Genomic DNA, 18271 nt, shown 5'->3' with positions numbered 1-18271 from the left:
GAATGCCAGGACAACATCTTCACTGAAGAGCTGTTTTTTTCCAGGGCTCCTTGGTTGTGGAGAAGCAAATGCTGTGTATCGTTCTCACTCAGACAAGTCAAATGAGTTGGCTGAAATTGGACCAATGCAGGGATGGGAAAGTGTCCATGGACTGCAGTACCTGATTTGGTAGGAAATCTCATAAGGCAGTCCCAGCCCTCACAGAAGGAGGGTACTGAGCAGCTGAAGGAAAGAGGATGTTTTTTATTTTGGTCTAAGACTTGAAAACAAGCTGTGACCGTATTTCTTAAGAACATGAAGGCCCCAAGTCTTGGCCAGTTCCTAAGCCTACCAACTTTGTTCTTGGTTCCTGAGACGTGCTTCTGATTTCAGATGGATAAGGTCTGCAGTGCTTCCTGTCCTTACAACAGTCTTGGGCTGTGAGGTGGTGTTACAGGGCAGATGCATTTTGGCAACAGATGCAGTAATCCCTGCATGATTGTTTATTGTTCTAAGTCTGTAACGTGCTTCTGAGAAGAAAAGGGCTATAGAAATGTAGCGTTATTATTGGTGCACGGTTTTCCCTTGTCATTGTCAGTACAACGTTTGCTGGCGTGACTGTAGTTGACCAGCCACATGAATCTTAATTGTGGTTCACAGGCAAGCCCTTTTTCCTAAAATGGGAGTGAATGGAGCCAGACAGACCTATAATCATTCCCCAGCAGATGAAAATAGTTCCCAGTATCAAGAGAATTCAATTTTTAACAGCACACACCCAAACTGGTAAACTGCAGTTGAATGTCATGGGAGAAAAGCTTTGACCTTGTCAGCTGGTCTGGAAAAGAAGGCTACAAATTCTTTCAGATGATAAAGCAGCCCTGGCTGGCTAGCCATTTGGCTGAAACACCCTGTCATCTCTGCCACCCACTATTTGGAGATTGGTTTTGAGGTAGCAGTGTAAATGTCTTTCCTCCCCTACAACCTAATATTAGACTAACATAAAAAGGTACTGAATGCCCTGCAATAACAGCTTGAAAAGTTGAGGGTACCCATCAGGGGCACTGAGCTTAGAGTCTCTACACCTCTACAGAGCCCATTGGCTTTCTCCCTTCCATCTAACAAGCAAGTCCACAAAACCCCAGGAGACAACTCCTCTCTACCAGTCCCCTTTTTAAGAACTAGGGAAACCAAGGCACAGAGCCATGGTGTGTTATCCAGTGAAAGGAAAAGGTCAGTTTTAAAAATAAATCCGTAGCTGTTCTACAAGTGAACTTTTTTAGGCCCAAGCATCGCTGATGCTTGAATTTAGCCTGAAAGTCTATTCTGACATTAGCAAAATAACCATTTCCCAGCACGCTGACAGCGAAGTAACTGTGTGCCTATTTAGGCTTTGTAAATAGTTACTTCACAAACCTACTGGACTCTATCAACAGTTTGGTGTTTGAGGTGAGGCATCTGGAGCCCCACTGAGAGTGCTGGAAATACCTTCTCCATCTTCATTCAACCACCTCTGGGTCCTGTCCTTGACTGCTCGGTAGATCTCAGACATGGTATGCGTTTCTGAGTTTTTAAAATGTGTTGGTCTAATCTTAGTACAGATACCACTTGAGTGTTGGAACTCAAAACGGCAGGACACAACAGCTGCTTCCTCAGAAGAAGCTGTTTTGAACTGTATCAGCCGTAAGACTTGTGGCATGGTTGTGCAGGGCGGTGGTGGGAGCCTGCATGGAAGTGAGGGATGGTTGCTGCTCGCCTCACCCAGCGCTCTTGCGGTCTCTGCCACCCGGTACGCAGCTCTGCTCACTGGCCCTCCGCAGGCTGTGTGGGCAGCCTGCTGGTTGGTTGTTAAGGGTTTGTGTTATGGAAGAGATCTGCTGTATCAACCTGGGTTTATTTTGTACCTCTCCTCCCACAACCGCTTTTGCTTTTCACTCAGCCAGCTCAGTGACAGCTGTAACACAAGCCATGTCCTGCTTCTTTTATCCAGACATGTGTTTCATATTGCTTATTCCTCCCCCCCACATACGCACGCTGCTGTGGCTCGATGAGCCCCCAGCAGCCAAACCCATTAAGATTTTCTTTCGGCAAGGAAAACTTGGCCTGTTTCTCTGCATCCCTCCCCTGGCCTTCTCCCCTTGCTCTCTCCCTTTTTTTCCCCTAAACTTTGTTTTTCCTGCCCTTTCTTTGAGACACCATCTTAACTGTAACAACCAACCTATGGACCCTTCATTAGCAGAGTGGGAACTTCCCTCTGTCCCCTTTGAACCTTGGGCTAGACTGCAGGCACTTGGATCTTAACTACTAGGTTAACTACTAGGTTCTCACGCAGGCAATTCCAAGTCCATCTTCGTACAAGGTGTGCATCAGAAGGATGTGCCCTCCTTTCCACAAGAATGGGACTGGAGAGAAGTGGAAATACCTGATCCTTAACATTCCTCCATATGGGCACATATGGGATTGGGGAAGGCATCTCACCAGGAGAACTGGCTTTCTGCCTCTCTCCCTGCCTGTTTGTAAACAGCTGGATGCCTGAGCTCCTCCTGGAAGAGGCACAGCATTTCGGCTCAGTGCTGGGAGCTGCAAGACTCTTCCGAACAGAGTAATTGGGAGAACAGAGTAAAACAGAACAGAATAAATGGGAGAAAATGGGGTCTCCCCACACCCAGCAGCAAACAGAGATGGGAGTGAGGCTGGAGGACGCCTTTCTATGGAAACTCAAGGCTGACAGTGGGTAGTTTCGTGTATCTGGGGGCTCCTTCTCCTTTTCTCCTTCCCTTCTCGGTGCAGTCAGGCCTTACAGTCTTCTGTTACTGTTAAGTAACCACAGACCATGGATGTGTATGTATGTTCTCTCTGAGCAGTGGTTTCTCATGCTGTTTTGAATAGTAAACCAGCATCTGTGCCTGATATATTAGCTGATTTTTTTTAACGCTCTCTTTAGAGGCTGCGTAAAAGTTTTGCATTTATTTCTCTTGGACACAGATGCTTAACTTGCACAGTATGTTAGTTCCCCGGCCAGTGTTTGTTTTTTAAGCTGTTTGCTTCAGGATTTGGGGGGATAAAGCGCAGCTCCAGGTGGGAGGAGCTCTGGGGAAATGCTGTGGCTGGCACCCACTTGGTTTGACATGCGTTCACCTGTGGTGGCAGCTCCTCTCTAACGGCACGTACGCTGTTTGTACAGGGCAGGGCTCTCGTCCGAACTAAGTACTAATGCACCAAAACACGACTGCAGAGAATGCCCCGTGCTAGACCCTGCTTATCACTTAAGGTCAAATTCTGTAACAGCAACAGAAAATAGCATACGGCCTTTCTAATCAGCAAAAAAGTTGCTTACTCCTGCTGTGAGCTGCTGTTGAGTGTTTGGGGTAGGAGCAATGCAAGGCTGCAGGCTGGGTCCTTTTGTTAGCAGTGCGGCTGCAGCATGGCTTTCTGGAATCCTATTAAAAGCTTTTCTCTCTCGCCACCTTCGCCCCTGAGTGTCCCCTGCAAATAAATTCAGGCTAGCAAGCTCTGCTCAATGGCTGATTTTGCAGTTCACCACACAAAAGAGCTACAGAAGCTCCAGCTACTTGCTAACTAGCTGAATGTTAAGGTGCTACGGTTGAACGAACAGCAGCAATAGCTCAGCCTTACCCCAGCCGTGCCACGGGACCTTTCTTCTCCTCTTGTTTTTCTGTCTTCTTAAACTTTCACGTCATCTCTCCCCTCATCCTGGCTTGTGTCTCCTTCCTCGCTCGGCTCCTCTCTGCTCCGCTGCTGACAGCCAGCTGTTGTCTCTGCCTTTTTTTTGTTATTGGTCGTCCTGGAGATACGAAGTTTCATGTTACATGTGTGCCAGAGAGGGAGGGAGGGCTGGCGGCGAGGAGCCACCACAAGCTGAGCCGGCCCCTGGTACAAACTCCCCGGAGCTCCCAAGTGCCAGCACTTGTTGCTCGCTTCCTCTGTTCATCTCCTCCTAGCAAAGTCTCTTCTTTTTCCCTTTAATTATAGCTTTTTCTGGAGTGGGGTTTGAATTGAATCTCTCCTTAGCAATAGTTTGGGTGCGTGTTAAAACAATTAACTTTTCTTTATGCTGCGCAGTTTCCTTCCGACTCCCGGGGAAGGAGCCTTTCTCTTGCGTTCTTTGAAGGAGCAGAGCAAGAAATCGCAATGACAGCGCAGCGCAGTCTGCCGCGGACGGGAGCAGGGATGATGCTGCAGGGGGTGAAATCGCTCCGTGCCCTTGGCCAAGTCACTTACTCGCTTGTGCCTGGTTTTTGTTTACTGGGGACAGCTGATGCCCGCTGTCTTGTCTCAGAGGACTGTTGAAGTTCAGGCAGTATCAGAGAGGATGCAGTCCTTCAGACAGGTGCAAAATGATAATACCTCATCAGCGTCATAGTTTGCCTTTCTTTTTGATAGAGCTTATTAGATGGCTTTTGTTCAGCAACTGGCATCTACTTAAATAATTTGTCCTTGTATGATTTTTGTCTTTTTAATGCTCTGATTTCTTGGCTTTAGTCCAAGACTTGCTGTGTTTCCAGGGACCTCTTCCCACGAGGCTGGGAACCCTTCTTTGGGGGGGACACAAGAGGGAACACTTTTTCCTAGTGTATTTTGCTAGAGGCATGGCTGCTTTTAGGAGGCACGAGACTTTGTTTCTCCCCTGACGGTTCATCTGCTTGTACGCACTGCAGGAATAGGGCTACAGTTTTGTCTGATATACAACAGCAAGTAGTACCAGAAGGAGGCTTGGTGCAGACATCCATATGGTTAGTTTAGCACTTTCCTGAAATGTATTGCCACAGAAAAAAACACGTTAAACAGAACTTGATTGTTATCTGCTTTTCATCCTATCCCATGATGTAAAACTAGGGTAGGATCTCTCGAATGAAAGAATGATTTTCTTTTGATATTTTAAAGACAGATAGTCAGCTTATACGTACTCTTGTTGAAGAGCGGGGAAGGCAGCTAATAAAATTGCATGTTTAAAGGACTAAATAAGTTTAGGACATGCATAACAATGCAAACTGCCAATAATTAATGTAAACCAGATCTCCATCTCCCACGCATTATCAGCTGCTTCTATGACTCAGGAAGCTTTCCCACCCTGTGTCAATGTATAACTAGCTAGGTCTCAGGACCTCTTGCCTTCAGTTAAGCATTAATGAAGTGGCTCCTCAACATTCCTAACGGTGAACCTATTTGTGGCCTTTTGACACCTGTTTTGGGACTGCGGTCTCAGTTTTGCAGCTGAATTTCCTTTGTGACCCCACTCAGGAATACCATCACCTCAAGTGAGGTGGTGGCCCTGATTTGGGTAGTTCTTCATGAAGATACAGGCACTTATGGGAGGCTGGACCAAAATGGCTTGGTTTCACATGCTTGATAAGCCAGAAGCTTTAAATTCTAGTGACTTCAGAGCTGATCTCTGCTTCTGCCAAAACACTCCCTTGGGGACATCTCCCTTGGCTTTAGGGAACAGAGGTGCATATGGGTGTCTCTCCCCAGCATAAGCGTGGTGAGTAGGCTGTAGGAGGGGGGAGAAGGCCTGACCATTACTGTATGCCTCAGTTAACACTAATTTGGATGAGCGTGTGTGAGAGAGACAGGGACTAATGAGAATGCCAGCCTGTTTTCTTTCCGGGGAACAAAAAGCTGACTTGCAGCTCGCTGACATTTCTATTATCACGTTGCACTGGCAGGACAGGCAGCGCCAGTAGTTCTTTGGGAAAGGCAGGACAAGGGGATCGAATGTGTCGTTGTCCCCCCCCCCCCCCCCCCGGCCCTTCCCTGCCCCGTGAAAGGAGCTCTTTCTTTGAGTGCAAGAGGAGAGTGAGTCAGTGCCGCTCTGCAGGGGGATATAAAGCCAGCTTTGTAGTAGCCCTTTCTAGGCATTCAGGGCCTTACCCCGTGCAGCACAACGTCATGCCTGTTCCAGTGCTGCTTACCTGAGCAGTGCTGAGTCCGTCACACTTCAGCACACGCTTTTCTCGCTCCGGCGACGGTAGTCGGGGGGAACCTGCTGCTTTGCAGCTTCGCTCGCTCTCCTCCTTGGTAAATTAACCTCCAGGCCATCGGAATGAATAAGCCAACAGCCAGTGCAGACCTTTACAGGGTTTGTTTGTGATGCTTTGATAGACATGCAGTCATGTTACACACACACACACACACACACAGAAATGTTTTGCACACCAAGTTGCTAAGCCAACGAGGGCAATCCTTGGTAGAGAAGAAAAATCTCCACTTTGATCTTTCTTGCAGTAAAATAATTCTCTTTTAAAGTTACTCTTGTTGCTGCCTGGCTGCACGATTTGGTCGCTAAATGCCTGGTGAAGTAAGTGTCTCTGTGTGTCTGGTATCAGGATTTTAATTAAGAGAAAAGTGGCCACCTCTGCTGTGAAATCAAAGTTTTTAAATAAAAAAAAAAATTCTTCTCCGCTCCGCCAGCTTTCTGGAAAAAAATGACTACCTGATTCTTCATGATCTACCAAAATCACAGTTGTCTTCACTTGTTTAACTAAGGGGGTGATCTGGAAAAGAAATTGCTTCTTGCCTGTATTGCTAATGAGCATGTATCTGTCACTGATTTTTTTTTTTTAATTTACATAACCCAAAGCACTAATATCTGCCAGAAATCTTTGAAGATTCTTGGAAAAAGCTAATCATCTTCATGTGGCTAATTTGCTAAGGCTTGTAGGACTGGTTGTGCAATATTGTATGAGCAAATGGACTGGTTTTCATCACCAGTTTTCATGGATGTTGGACTTTAGCAGAGCTTTGACCACTGATCTGAAGCAAGTCAAGAACCCAAACCTCCTTTTCTGACTAGTGCTCCCTGTTAACCTTAGTCCAGACTTTATTTCTGTGACTTAATGTACATTCCTGCTTATTCAAACATAGATTTGTTCCTTCAAACCACAAACTATAAAATTAGAAGCTCTCCAATGTGAAATATACGGGCATATTCTAAACTCTGGGTGCAGGGAACAAAATGACTTCTGTACATATTTATGTTAGAGCTCTTCTGATTGGACAGGGTGCACATGGAATATATTTGGCCAGCGACGCAGAATTAATAGCTGCGTATTTAATCCATCACACTTTTTTTAGATCTCCAAATCTGAAAGCGTTTTGTAGAGGAGATTGATGCCTCTGTTTGTTTTATACCTGAGGAAAGGAGGGCACAGAGACCTTGAGCTGGGTGCCAGGAACAGAACCCCAGTTCTGCTCTAGGGCTTGATCCCTATGTCCCTATGCTAGAATCAGCATTCTCTAGGCAAAAAAGACTCAAGTCTTCATCAAAAGACAACTTGTGCTTGGGGGTTGGAGGACTTCGATGAAAATAATTACCAGCTCACTTTCCCTTTTGTCTCCTAGATGTCGCCATGCTGCCATAGCGAAGTACTTTGGCGATGTCACTCCACCTTGTAACAAGTGCTGCGATTACTGCAAGAACCCAGGGGCAGTGAAAAGGCAGTTGGAGTCACTGGAGCGCTGCAGCAACAGCTGGAGCAAAACCTGCATTGGGCCCACGGGTTCCTCCTGGGATTGTTATGATCCAGAGCTGTATGAAGGAGGGAGAAGAGGTTGCAGAGGTTTTAGTAGGTTTGTATTTGGTAGCTCAAACTCAACTCACGTGAGCTGTCTGAGAGAGGAGAGCATCTTCCAGCTGCAGGACCTGCCACTCCTATTTTCAGCACATGTTTCTGTGTGGTGGTATTTTCCTGTAACTTTCTGGCAGCAGGAGCTGGAATTTCATTTTCCACGTGCTTTGGCAGCCTTGATCAAATACATGCCTCAGAGAGCCAAAAGCTGTTTTGATTGACCTAAGAATTGTCTTGCAGAATGTAACTGGTTCAAGAAACTAACCTGAAAGTTTTGAAAGGAGTAAGTGGGCTTAGCCCCTGCTCACAGTCACAAGAACAAAAAACGATTAAATTGAGACAGAGATGAGAGCAAAACATTACATGTCCCAGAGCTTGTTCCTGGCTTAGTACTGCTCTCTATGGGGCCAGCGAGCTGAGGGACCATTGAGATGACTTAGCCATCACAGATGATGTAATGGGGTGCCGGTGTCAGATTCTTCTGCAGATTGCTAAATTTTAGTGACTCCTTAGCAGATTGACAGTAAAAGGAAGATGTGCAGTGGAAATCATGACTTATTCTGTAAAATGCTTGGCAGTGTGGAGATGACAACTTCTCTTCTCCTTGCTTTCCACAAGAATCCTCATGTTAAAAAGCAAAGATAGGTGGCCTGGCTGGGTTGCAGCCATTGTGCAGGTCAGGCAGGATGCAATCTTCCCTGCTTGCACTGCCAGTGAAGCTCTGCCAGGAGGCATGGCAGCCTGGCCTAGCCCTCTTCTTTACTTTAAACAGCTGGAGAGTAACTGTAGCTTTGTTCTTCGGGCTATTCCAGCTGAGTTGGAGAAAACTTCTGTACTTATGACCTGAGTCTGTGTTTGATTCCAGGACTTGAGAAGTCACGGCCAGTGTTGTTGCTGTACAACACAGTTTGCCACTTGGTTTATTGAGCCTCTCCATGACTCGCCCGTAGCTTTTCCTCGGAAGCTATACTAGTCACGAGTCTTAGAGTTCTGATCTGTGATACCTGGAAGTGTTGGCTGTGAGAGCTGTAGAAGGCAGTAAACTCTTGAGCTGCATCTGGGAAGAATAAGGTGCAACATTTCAGAGTATTAGTGATGGGGATTTCATTTAATAAACGAGTCTGTGAACAATAGCAGCTGAAGAATGGATGATGTGCCCATTCTGTCATCTCTGCTGCAAGGGCAGTAACAACTGAGACAGAGAGAGAGAGAGAGAAGGTGGGCAGCTGGCAGTCGTGACTGCTCGACCCCATGGGAGAAGCTGGCAGAGCTTCTGAAATGGAGCCCTCCATTCTCAGAGCGCTAGTTACCTGCTGTTAATCCCATGAATTTCTGTGGAGGGGAGTACTGCCCACGCTGAGGGATGGTAGCAAAACTAAGGGCTATGACTTGTTCAGAAAGGATCTGAAATACCTCTTCTTTGTAAATACTGAGATGACCCGGGCTTTCCAAAGCCTGTGCCCCTACCAACTAATGCTGCATCTGCCTGCAGGAATGTTTTTTCCTCTTGTTCTGCCTTATCCAGGTATGATGAAGAAAGCAGCGGGAATGGAGATGAAGTCAATGAAGAAAATCGGAAACGGGAGTGGAACAACTTCTACAAAAAGCAGATGAGTCTGCGCAAAGTGAGTTGATGCCCCCTTATAAGAAATTCACAAGCGGTTTGTTTTTAGCTTCTGTGCTGTGAGCTTGCGTTGCAGATAAAAAAGGCTTCCTGGCACTACTGAAAGTCAATTACTGTATCTTGTTGTTGCTTGTTCTGATTTTTACTGATTACTTCTGTTTTTGCCATGCTCTCTGTATTCTGGGTAAATCCTGAAATGTGAAGGAACTCAACCTAATTACATACTGATCTCTCAGCAGTGCTAATCAAGAGGATCCAGTTGTCTTTAGCATCTTTGATATTAGTAAAAACAGACTTCCCCCATTCAGCTTCTCTTGTACGTTCCTCTGGACCTCTGGCTTTGATTTCCATCCTTTGCCTCCCTTCCTCCATTTTGATGCCTTTTCAACCCCTTCATAGTTTCATCATTAATCTTCCCTGGAGCAGGGAGATAAAGAGTTTCTTGTGTGCTCCTAGACCTGCATGTGTGTTGCAGGGATGGAAGTGTTTGACTGATCTGTGTTTTCTTCCAGGGCAAAGAACCAGAAAAGGAAGATTTTGTTCCTCCAAGTAAATATCTTTTGATTTAGAGTGGCTTTTCTTTGGAAGAAGGGCGTCTTGTATTTTGCAGCTGCATGTAATTTATGTTGCATCAACACTGCGGGTACCAATCCTTAAGCACAGAGGTTATGTTTTTGGCTGTGGAAGCCTGGCTGGAGGAGATCAATCTGAGCTTAGTCCTGGATGGGGTGAAGATATGGAATGCATCTCTCTGAACAACTTTTGTAAACGAGCAAGAGAGAAGGAAAACCCTGTCTCTTCTGGGTTTTTAGCTCTCTCTCTCTTCTGCAGTGGCTGTGCAGCGTTAACCAATTGGGCTATATGGAAACTAGTGAGGAACTTTGCCATTTTTATCTGTTCTACTCGGAGCCCTGTCTAACAACACAGTTAAACTATTGTAAATGAATACCTGATTGTTCATGTTACTCTTTTCAGCCTCTTTAATTTTGGTTGCCATTGCAGGGAGGAGGGAAAGAGTTGGATTTCCTAAGAACTGGGATGTCTCAAAAAAGTGCTTCGTGGGATGGGGAGTTTTTGGAGAGCTGCCAGTCATAAGCTAGCTAGCAAAGTAGACGTTCCCATCCAGAGAGAGAGAAATCTCACTTCAATTTCTGCCTGCTCTTCTGGAGTTTATAGCTTCTCCAGCTAAAGGGGTGATTGTAGTGGCCCTTGGGGTGATTATGCAGGGAAGAGCATGCCAAGAAGTATTGGATTAGCACCCTCCTAACGAGATTTGAGATGTTCTCCATCAGCCCTGGCCCTGCTATGGCATCTTTCCCAAATATCTCTTCTCTGGTAGGTGCAGACTGTCCCTTGAAGGATGCCTTCAGCAGGAGAATCTCTAAGCTCACAGTGAAGGTAAGAAAGGCTATTTAACATTCAATCTAATTGACTCGCAAAGGAGAGCAAAGATTTTCGTCTTCCCCATTCCTATTCCTTCAGGGATGGAAGGGGCTCTGTGACTTCCATAGAGCATGTCTAACTGTCCTGTGTTTCCTAGGGACGGGAACACTGCTTGAAGATACTGGAAGAAGCTTTGAGCAATAACCAGAAAGTTCCAGCAGCAACAGGAAAAGGGTATGAGATAAGAGAGAAAAGGGGTAGCAAACTGGATCCCTTAACATGGGTCCTACCCTATCGTAAGCGAGATCACCATTCTCAGGAAATACCTTTTTAAGTTATTGGGTCCACGGATGTAGTTTTGCTTAACAGCATTCTTCTTGTGGTGATGTTAGGACCAGACATGAGGATTCCTGGGTCCAATTCTGCTAATTCAGTTTAATCTAGGAGTCACAGTTCCTCTCTGTCCCACAAGATGGGGATAGTGTACTTCCCAAATCCAGCAACTGAAGAAGAGAATTTAAGTCTGAACAGGCTTAAGTCTGTTTTCATCACCCCCTCCATTTCCCAGCAAGTCACCCCTGTATATCTTAGACCTTAATCAGGAGTTATCACTTATCCTTGCACCAAAGAGGGTGAATTTTCTATACTTTCTGGGAGATGTTTAAGCATTAGTGTTCCCTTTGCAGATGTAGAAGTGTATCTTGCCAGAAATCACCCCAGCCTATGTTACAGGTCAGACCCTCACGCCTGTGCTGTGGAGCTGGAGTATGAAGCTTTCCGAACCAGTAAAATGGCTAACTCATACAAGGCAACTGTGTTAAAGAAGGTAGGGCCCTAGGTCTGCTATTGCTCCCTGACCTCTAAACAAGGTGAGGCCTCAGCTCATGGTGAAATATGGTAGAGTGCATGCAGGAAAGACAAAGGAGCAGCTTTGCTTTGCCTTGGATGTCTTCCAAATCTTTCTTCGTGGTTCTGTTTCCAGGAGGAGCCACAATCACACTGGCTTCACGTCTTTGTTGGCTTCAACCCATAGGCTTTGGAAAACTACATATCAATGCAAGCTTATTCAGATATCATCTAGGTGTAGCAATAAAGGGAATGCGGAGTTCCTCAGACTATCACTGACAATAGAGAAACCTTGGTTTGCATTAACTGGCTGCCAGAAGTCTCTTTCAGGATGCTCTTATCCTTGAGATAGGTGTCTCTCCAGGGAAGACACATGTCTTGCCACTAAGGCTTTCAATACGTACAGAGGCAGGCACACATCAAGGCTTATAGCCACTGGAGAGCATTTCCGTTCTCTCTTCAGGTAGCAGAGATCAACAAGGCCTCAAAAGAAGGAGAGGTGTTCACAGTCTTTGAGTCAGGAACCGGTAGCCACAGCAGTTTGGAGACAAAGTCAGGACATCCAGCAGAAGAGGACTTCCTCCCTGCATCCCAGGTTTACTCGGTGAGTGAGTACGGATGGGATAGACAAGGAAGGAATAATGTGGTATGGCTCTCCCCTTTAAAAAAAAAAAAAAAAAAGTCCTTTGTATGGCCATAGCTGTATGTTTAGACTGGAATTGCTTTCCCTGTCACCCTTTGTTTCCTGTCCTTGAAGCTGCTGAGGTAAGAACAACTAGTCATGCTGGTTCCTATTAGTGATTATAACTTACATGCAGGCCATACATCAATAAGCGTTTCTTATCTTGCTCTAACCAAGGATGCTGTCTACTTCCTTGCTGTGGGCCTATGACTTCAACCAAACCATTTTCCTAATGGCTCAGTTGATGGTTACGATGATGAGTTGGTTTTAGAGCCCATCCCAGGTTATGGCTGTATGCACTGTGTTATACGGTGCGCTGTCCTGGGGAGCACTCAGGACTTGTCCTGGTTAGTCAGTTTAACTTCTCAGGAATGGCTTCTCCCCCAGATCACATTGCTCATCACTAACCTTGCCTCATCCACTGATAGATATTACCCTGCTCAAAGTAATGGTGACCAAAGCTCATCTGCTGGCTTTTCAGGAGTGGCGTGCGTATGAGAAACAAACTCAAGTTGGCTTCTGCAGGGATCAGATTGCTGCATTGCCAGCCTCACTGCTGCAGTGCTTGGACTCCTTTGCTGACAGCCTTTTTGTAACAAGGCTCCTGGTAGCTCCATCCCCAAGGCTCACACTGGCATGCCCCAAAGAGGGTTCCATCTGATCAGGATGAAAGAAGCATTTCTTTCCAATTCCTGTGCTGCAGTGAGCTCTATTGGCCCACCACTATTTATCAGATACCTCTCCCATTAGTTGACCAGTCTCGCAAATCTTCAAGAGCTGCCACAGTGCGTGGATGCTCTGCCTCCTTTACATCCAAATGAGGATCCTGAGATGCATCTGTTCACAGTACAACAGGTGCTAGTCCTTTAGCCTCTGCTGAATCTCCTGCTAGAACTCATTTTCCCCATCTGTGGCCCCACAAAATTAAGAAACTCTCTTTTAACCTCCCACTGACCCTGCTCCTAATGGCAGTGAGGAGAAAAGGCTCTTCGGTGGAGCTGGGTGGCTGTGACACCCTGGCTCAGTCTAATCATTTGATATACCTTAGCAGCAACATCTGCTGAAGCTCTTCAGGGCAGAAAGTGTCGATACAGCTTCTTTTCTCAGCATCCCTTGTCGTGTGTCTCTTTTCCAGGCTCCTGCTCCTGTTCCTTCCCTTCCCCCACAAGGGTTGTTTGTTTGCCTGGTCTTATAATCCTCCTATTTTAAAGGCCACTCCCTAATTTGGTGGGGTCTGTCCATTGGTTCCAGAATGCAAATTGGCTTCCACCTCTCCTTAGTTTGCATAGTTCAAAAATGGGCCATTCTTCTGTCTCCTGGTATACTGCTGTGACAGTGCAGGCAAGCAAATGGAAATTTGGCTCCTTTCAGAGTTCTGCGCATGAAGCCTCCTTAACGCTCTCATATCCTAAATCTGCCTTCCCCTTCCTTTCTCTCTAGTTCAAACCCAAGCGTGTGGGAGCTGGTTTTCCAAAGAAATCCAGCTCGTTCCAGGCCGCTTCGGAACTGCTGAAGGTCGAGGAGGAGAGCGATGCCAAGCCTGTCAAAAAAGATGATTGTCCAAACGGGCAAGATAACAGCAACTGCAATCTGGAACTGGACACTAGAATCCCTGTTCTACAGAAGAAAGAAATAGCAACCAAAGCAGTGTGTGAGAGTGCTGCGGAAGAAGTACTCCTTCCTGAAAAGAAGGGACAGCAACCCAGTCCAGACACAAAAGCTGCCCTTTGGGATAGCCCTCCTAAGAAGGCCAAACCTAGCAAGAAGCAGCAAATGCTGGCCGAAGCAGCCAAAAAAGAATCACAGGACATTTCCAAGTTCTTCTCCCTCGCTAAAGCTGGATCTAAAGCCACAAGTTGCAGCTCAGCAGAGGAAGACTGCTGCTCAGCACGGACGCTACCTCAGGTTTCTTCTCAAAGCATGTGTCAAGAGAAACTGATACCTCAGGAAATCGAAGAAGTCTCTGGAGAGGATGTGACTGGACAGTCCCTGGCAGAAGATAAAGAGTTAGACGAGAGGGAAGGAACACTGACTGAGAGAGAGAAGAACTTTAAGACCCAGCAGGCTGCTAAATCTGAACTCTTTCAGACAGAAGTTGATGAAAAATCCAGGTAAAATCTCCATCTCTGTGCTCCCTACATTGCTTTACTAACTACCTGCAGAGGTCCACCAGCTTTGTCCTGGGAACTGGAAATCCATGTTAGAGGCTGGGGAGGGAGGCCTCCTGCTTTTACCAGGGAGAGTCTCATGGTCACTGACAGTGAATGCAGTAACATCTTTACTGTGGAATAATTAAGATTGTCCTTCTCTCCACTATTCCCATACCAGTGTTGCTGAAACTGTCACAGAAACTGAGCTAACTGCTGTTGGGGAAGGTCAGAATAGGAAGCGACCAGGATCAGATGAGGTGAGACTTTAATGGATGCTGTTTTCCTCAGCTCCTTCTGCTCAGCTTGTGCCAAGTTTCTCTCTGGGAGTGATGTTCCTAGTCTGAACTTCACCTAATAGGGTTATTTATCTGGGGAGGGCCCACGTGCAGAGAGGAGAACCGTAGTCGAATTGCCCTCCTGGTATGCCCCTTCTGCCCGCTGGGCCAGTGCCAGCAACTCAAACTGCAGGTCTGGAAAGCCTCCCTTCCGCTCTGCTTTGTTTCCTCTTCTCTGAAATGCATGTGGTTGTACCCTTTGCTGATGACTTGCCTGGAATGAGTCTCTCCACCTGTCTAGATTGGTAACTAACTATAATTAGCAAGTTGCTTTCTCAAGTCAAGGGAGCAACCATAGGCCAATAACACATAGGACCACTCAGCAGCAGACCATGGAAACAGCCTTCCTTGCCATTCAGTCCCTGGTTCTACATTTGGTGTCTGTGACAGTGCAGTTTTTTTTCTTCCTCTTCCAAGCTGAATGGGAATGCAGCTCTCCTGTGGTGGTTGATTCCTCCTGAGAGGTATATTTTCAGCAGACAGCCTGAGAGATCTTTTCTTACCAGTCTTTCCTGTATAAGAGAGGGTCTAGCAATTACCTGCCCTAATAAAAGCATAGGCTAATTCTAAATGTGGTAGTCTTAAAGGACTTTTTCAAAGCCCCTTTCCTTTGTGTGGGAGCCGGGATGATATTATGGCTGCACAGCTTCATCTCCCCAGGAAGCAGGCAAAATGGGTTACACAGATTCCTGCATGGTATTCACTATAGGAAGAGCCTGCTGCAAAGATTCATGTTCTCAGAAGGCAAAGGCTGCTTGGAAGGCTAATGCTGCTGCAGGAAGCAATGGTTTTGGTTTTCTTCTGTCCTGTCTCCAGGATATGGAAAGCCCTGAAACAAAGAGGCTACGGACAGCAGCAAAGTCTTCTATTCTGTCCCAGCCAGAAAGCAAAAGTGTTGGTCCAGCAAAGAAGAAAGTGACTTTTGATCCAAACATATCACAGTGTGATAAAGAAGGAACCAGCAAGACCATCCAGCCAGTGACCAAAGGCATGTCCCTCAAAGAGACAGCAGACATCGTTGTGAAATATTTGACCCCATTCTACAAGGGGGGCAAATTTGCTTCCAAGGTAGGGCATGGTTCAAGGCCTTCTCTCTCAGGATACTGAATCTACCTCCAGTGATCTGGGGCTCTAAGAAGGGAAAGGTGTGATAGGGATATTTCTGTCCCAGTCAAATGTTGGTATGGGCTGCTGTAGTGACCCTAGGTCCAGTAACTTGCCTCTCCCAGGAAAAGGGTTTGTGGGTGATAAAGTGGCATCATGTTGATCCTATACTTGCTCAGAAGCGTTCATGTTTTCACACTAAACTCTGGCAAGTTTTTTAGAACTCCCACCTTGTGGAATGGCAGCAAATCAGGTTCAGCTTTGGTCTGGTTTATCTGATGTATTCTGCAAGGCAGCATGTGTGTGCACGTGCTCATCCAGTGCTGAAGGGTCAGGTCTATTTGCAGGCTTACAGCACTCCTGTAGTATAAATATATGAACAGCTTGTGCTACAGTCAGTCCATGCTAAGGGCAGAACAAGTGTGGAAATGGTTCAGTGACACAACTGATCTTGATTTCCTGTTCTTTCTCTTCCCCATCCCTGCAGGATCTGTTTAAGGGCTTTGCTCGGCACCTGTCTCACCTACTGACTGAAGAGCAGAACCCTGCCCGCAAGATTGGTGAGTTGGCAGCTGGGGATAGCATCAACAATCTTGGGTTCTTTTGATGCTAAGTGGCTTGATCTATTGGGGGGGGGGGCGGGTGTCTTAAGTGTCTTCTCAAAGGTGGTGCTTCTCTTGCAGTGAAGGAAGAAGCACAGAGACTCATCAAGGAATTTTTCAAAACACGGGTCAGGTGTGAGAGCGAGACAGACTGGCAGGAGCTGCAGAGCTCAGAGAGATAATCTTTGCATCTTGTTGGCTCTCTTCCTTTCTCGAGCAGGTGGGACCAGGGGGCTCTTGCCGAATGTGGCCAAGGAGGGTTTTGTGAAAAAATGCAGAAGGGAGCTTTTTCTTCCCACTGCATTTTTTTTTGTTCTCTTCTGTCTGCAGTGTCACCTTAGTGACACACACTTCCAGGTAACCAGTTTCTGTGAACTTGTGAAGAGTTTCTCCAATGACCAGGGCACTGAAGCCCTCCAGCACATCTTGCCAGGAGGTGTGAAGTCTGCATCTGCTGCGTAGGTTAGGGGCTGCTGCCTCAGATGTTCTGCAGTGCCTCCAACCTCTGCTCCCTGTAGCAGTCTGGGAAGGGCTGACTTTCCAGTTGGGACTCTGCTTTGGGGATAGCATCCTCTTGCTCCCTAGATGGCTCCTCCCCTCACTCCCCCATCTCTTATGTTCTTATTTAAATGTTACCAATAGAAGCCTTATGCTACAAACACGTTCACGCGCTTTGCTCAGGGCTGCCAACGATGGAGTTTGTGGTTGAGTTCCTGGATGGAACGTTTTCCCTTGGAGGGTAGAGTTTTGTTTTTACCATGTGGGCATTGCCTACTTTCTGAAGGTAGAGAAACTCAGATCCTTTTTGTTTTAATCCTAACTTTTTTTTAACTGTGTCTAGTTCTGCCTGCCCTTTAATTTAAGTGGTGATGCTCTCTGTGTTAACCTCTCCAAGGGTGGCAGCAAGGTTGCTGACACTTTTCCAGCATTTGCTTGTAACCCCTAAAGCCATATCTGCTCCCTGTGCCTCACCTACAGCATCCAGTACAGAGGGCAATGCTGCTGTTACAACTGGTTAGCATACTGCTGTGGCCCTTAAATTGATGCTGTGGTGCCTCTGCTGCTATATTTATATAAGGACCTGAACCTTTAGGGCATCAGTGTGCTTTAAATAACCTGATCCCCAGGCACAAGTCCTTTCTGTCGGGTTTTTGTTGGGTTCTGCCTTTGTTCTGTGTCTACAGGAGGATGGTGGCCTCAGGTACTAGTGCTGCTAGAGGAATCCACAGCCTGAGAAGCCATGAAAGAAACAGGCTTTTGAATCACTTGTACTCAACAGATTCCTTTTTTTTTTTTTTTTTTTTTTTAAATATACTGAAGGGTGTGTGCAGAACTGACAATAAAATGATGTTATAGCTGCTGTGGACTCTTCTTGGAAACTTTCTTACCTATCATATAAACCTATCTCAAGTTAACATTAAGACAATGCTCCATGCACAGTGGTGTGTTCCATCACTGTGAACACAGACACAAAAGCTCATTATTTTTGTTTGAACAGGCAGCCAATGAATGCAAGACTGGGATACGATGGGTAGGAAGTCTTTGGTGGCAGTCAGATCCATCCCCTGATAGCTGCAGGACTTTTCCAGCTAGAACCAGAAGAGGAGCTTGGAAATGTTTAACTCAACTCAAAGTCACTTTTGTCTTCAGCTTGGTGTGCTCACAGTTGCTTGATGACTTCTCCTTCACCTTCCCCTTAAAGATCCTGATTTACTGGCCACTTAGGTGGGATTACTGTCTCTCTGGAGTTTAGTGCTTACCAAGTTCAGCTGCTGTCTGGCTGGGTCACCTTCTCAGAAGTGTTTTGTGTGGCTTGTAAATCAGGGGGCTCTTGTACGGATTCTAAGGGTATAGGTTGCGGAAAGTGTTGAATCACCATGTGTGGCATTTCTAACCAGGAAAGCTGTGGAGGGTTGTGCCTCTGTGGAGGGTAGCAAAAGCTCATTTAAAAAAAAAAAGGGGGGGGAAAGGATGAGTTCA

General features: G+C 46.3%; 1 protein-coding gene across 3 annotated transcripts in view; it reads left to right on the top strand.

Annotated features, from left to right (window-relative positions):
* RECQL5 (RecQ like helicase 5) overlaps positions 1–17651 on the top strand; it is a 41219-nt gene extending 23568 nt beyond the window's left edge. For 2 of the 3 annotated variants that reach the window (XM_068914147.1, XM_068914149.1), the window contains 12 exons: positions 7339–7566; positions 9091–9190; positions 9702–9738; positions 10529–10587; positions 10730–10806; positions 11305–11398; positions 11882–12022; positions 13541–14211; positions 14429–14507; positions 15402–15653; positions 16177–16249; positions 16373–17651. In XM_068914147.1, coding sequence (XP_068770248.1) covers positions 7339–7566; positions 9091–9190; positions 9702–9738; positions 10529–10587; positions 10730–10806; positions 11305–11398; positions 11882–12022; positions 13541–14211; positions 14429–14507; positions 15402–15653; positions 16177–16249; positions 16373–16473 — 1912 coding nt within the window. In that variant the 3' untranslated portion in view covers positions 16474–17651. The remainder of the gene's footprint in view (positions 1–7338; positions 7567–9090; positions 9191–9701; positions 9739–10528; positions 10588–10729; positions 10807–11304; positions 11399–11881; positions 12023–13540; positions 14212–14428; positions 14508–15401; positions 15654–16176; positions 16250–16372) is intronic. The other variant, XM_068914148.1, reaches the window with a different exon arrangement.
* The last annotated feature ends 620 nt before the right edge of the window (positions 17652–18271 follow it).

Source organism: Struthio camelus, chromosome 19 (genome assembly GCF_040807025.1).
Source record: "Struthio camelus isolate bStrCam1 chromosome 19, bStrCam1.hap1, whole genome shotgun sequence".
Lineage (NCBI taxonomy): Eukaryota > Metazoa > Chordata > Aves > Struthioniformes > Struthionidae > Struthio > Struthio camelus.
Note: the sequence above shows the minus strand (reverse complement) of the source record. Positions and strands in the feature narration are given on the sequence as shown.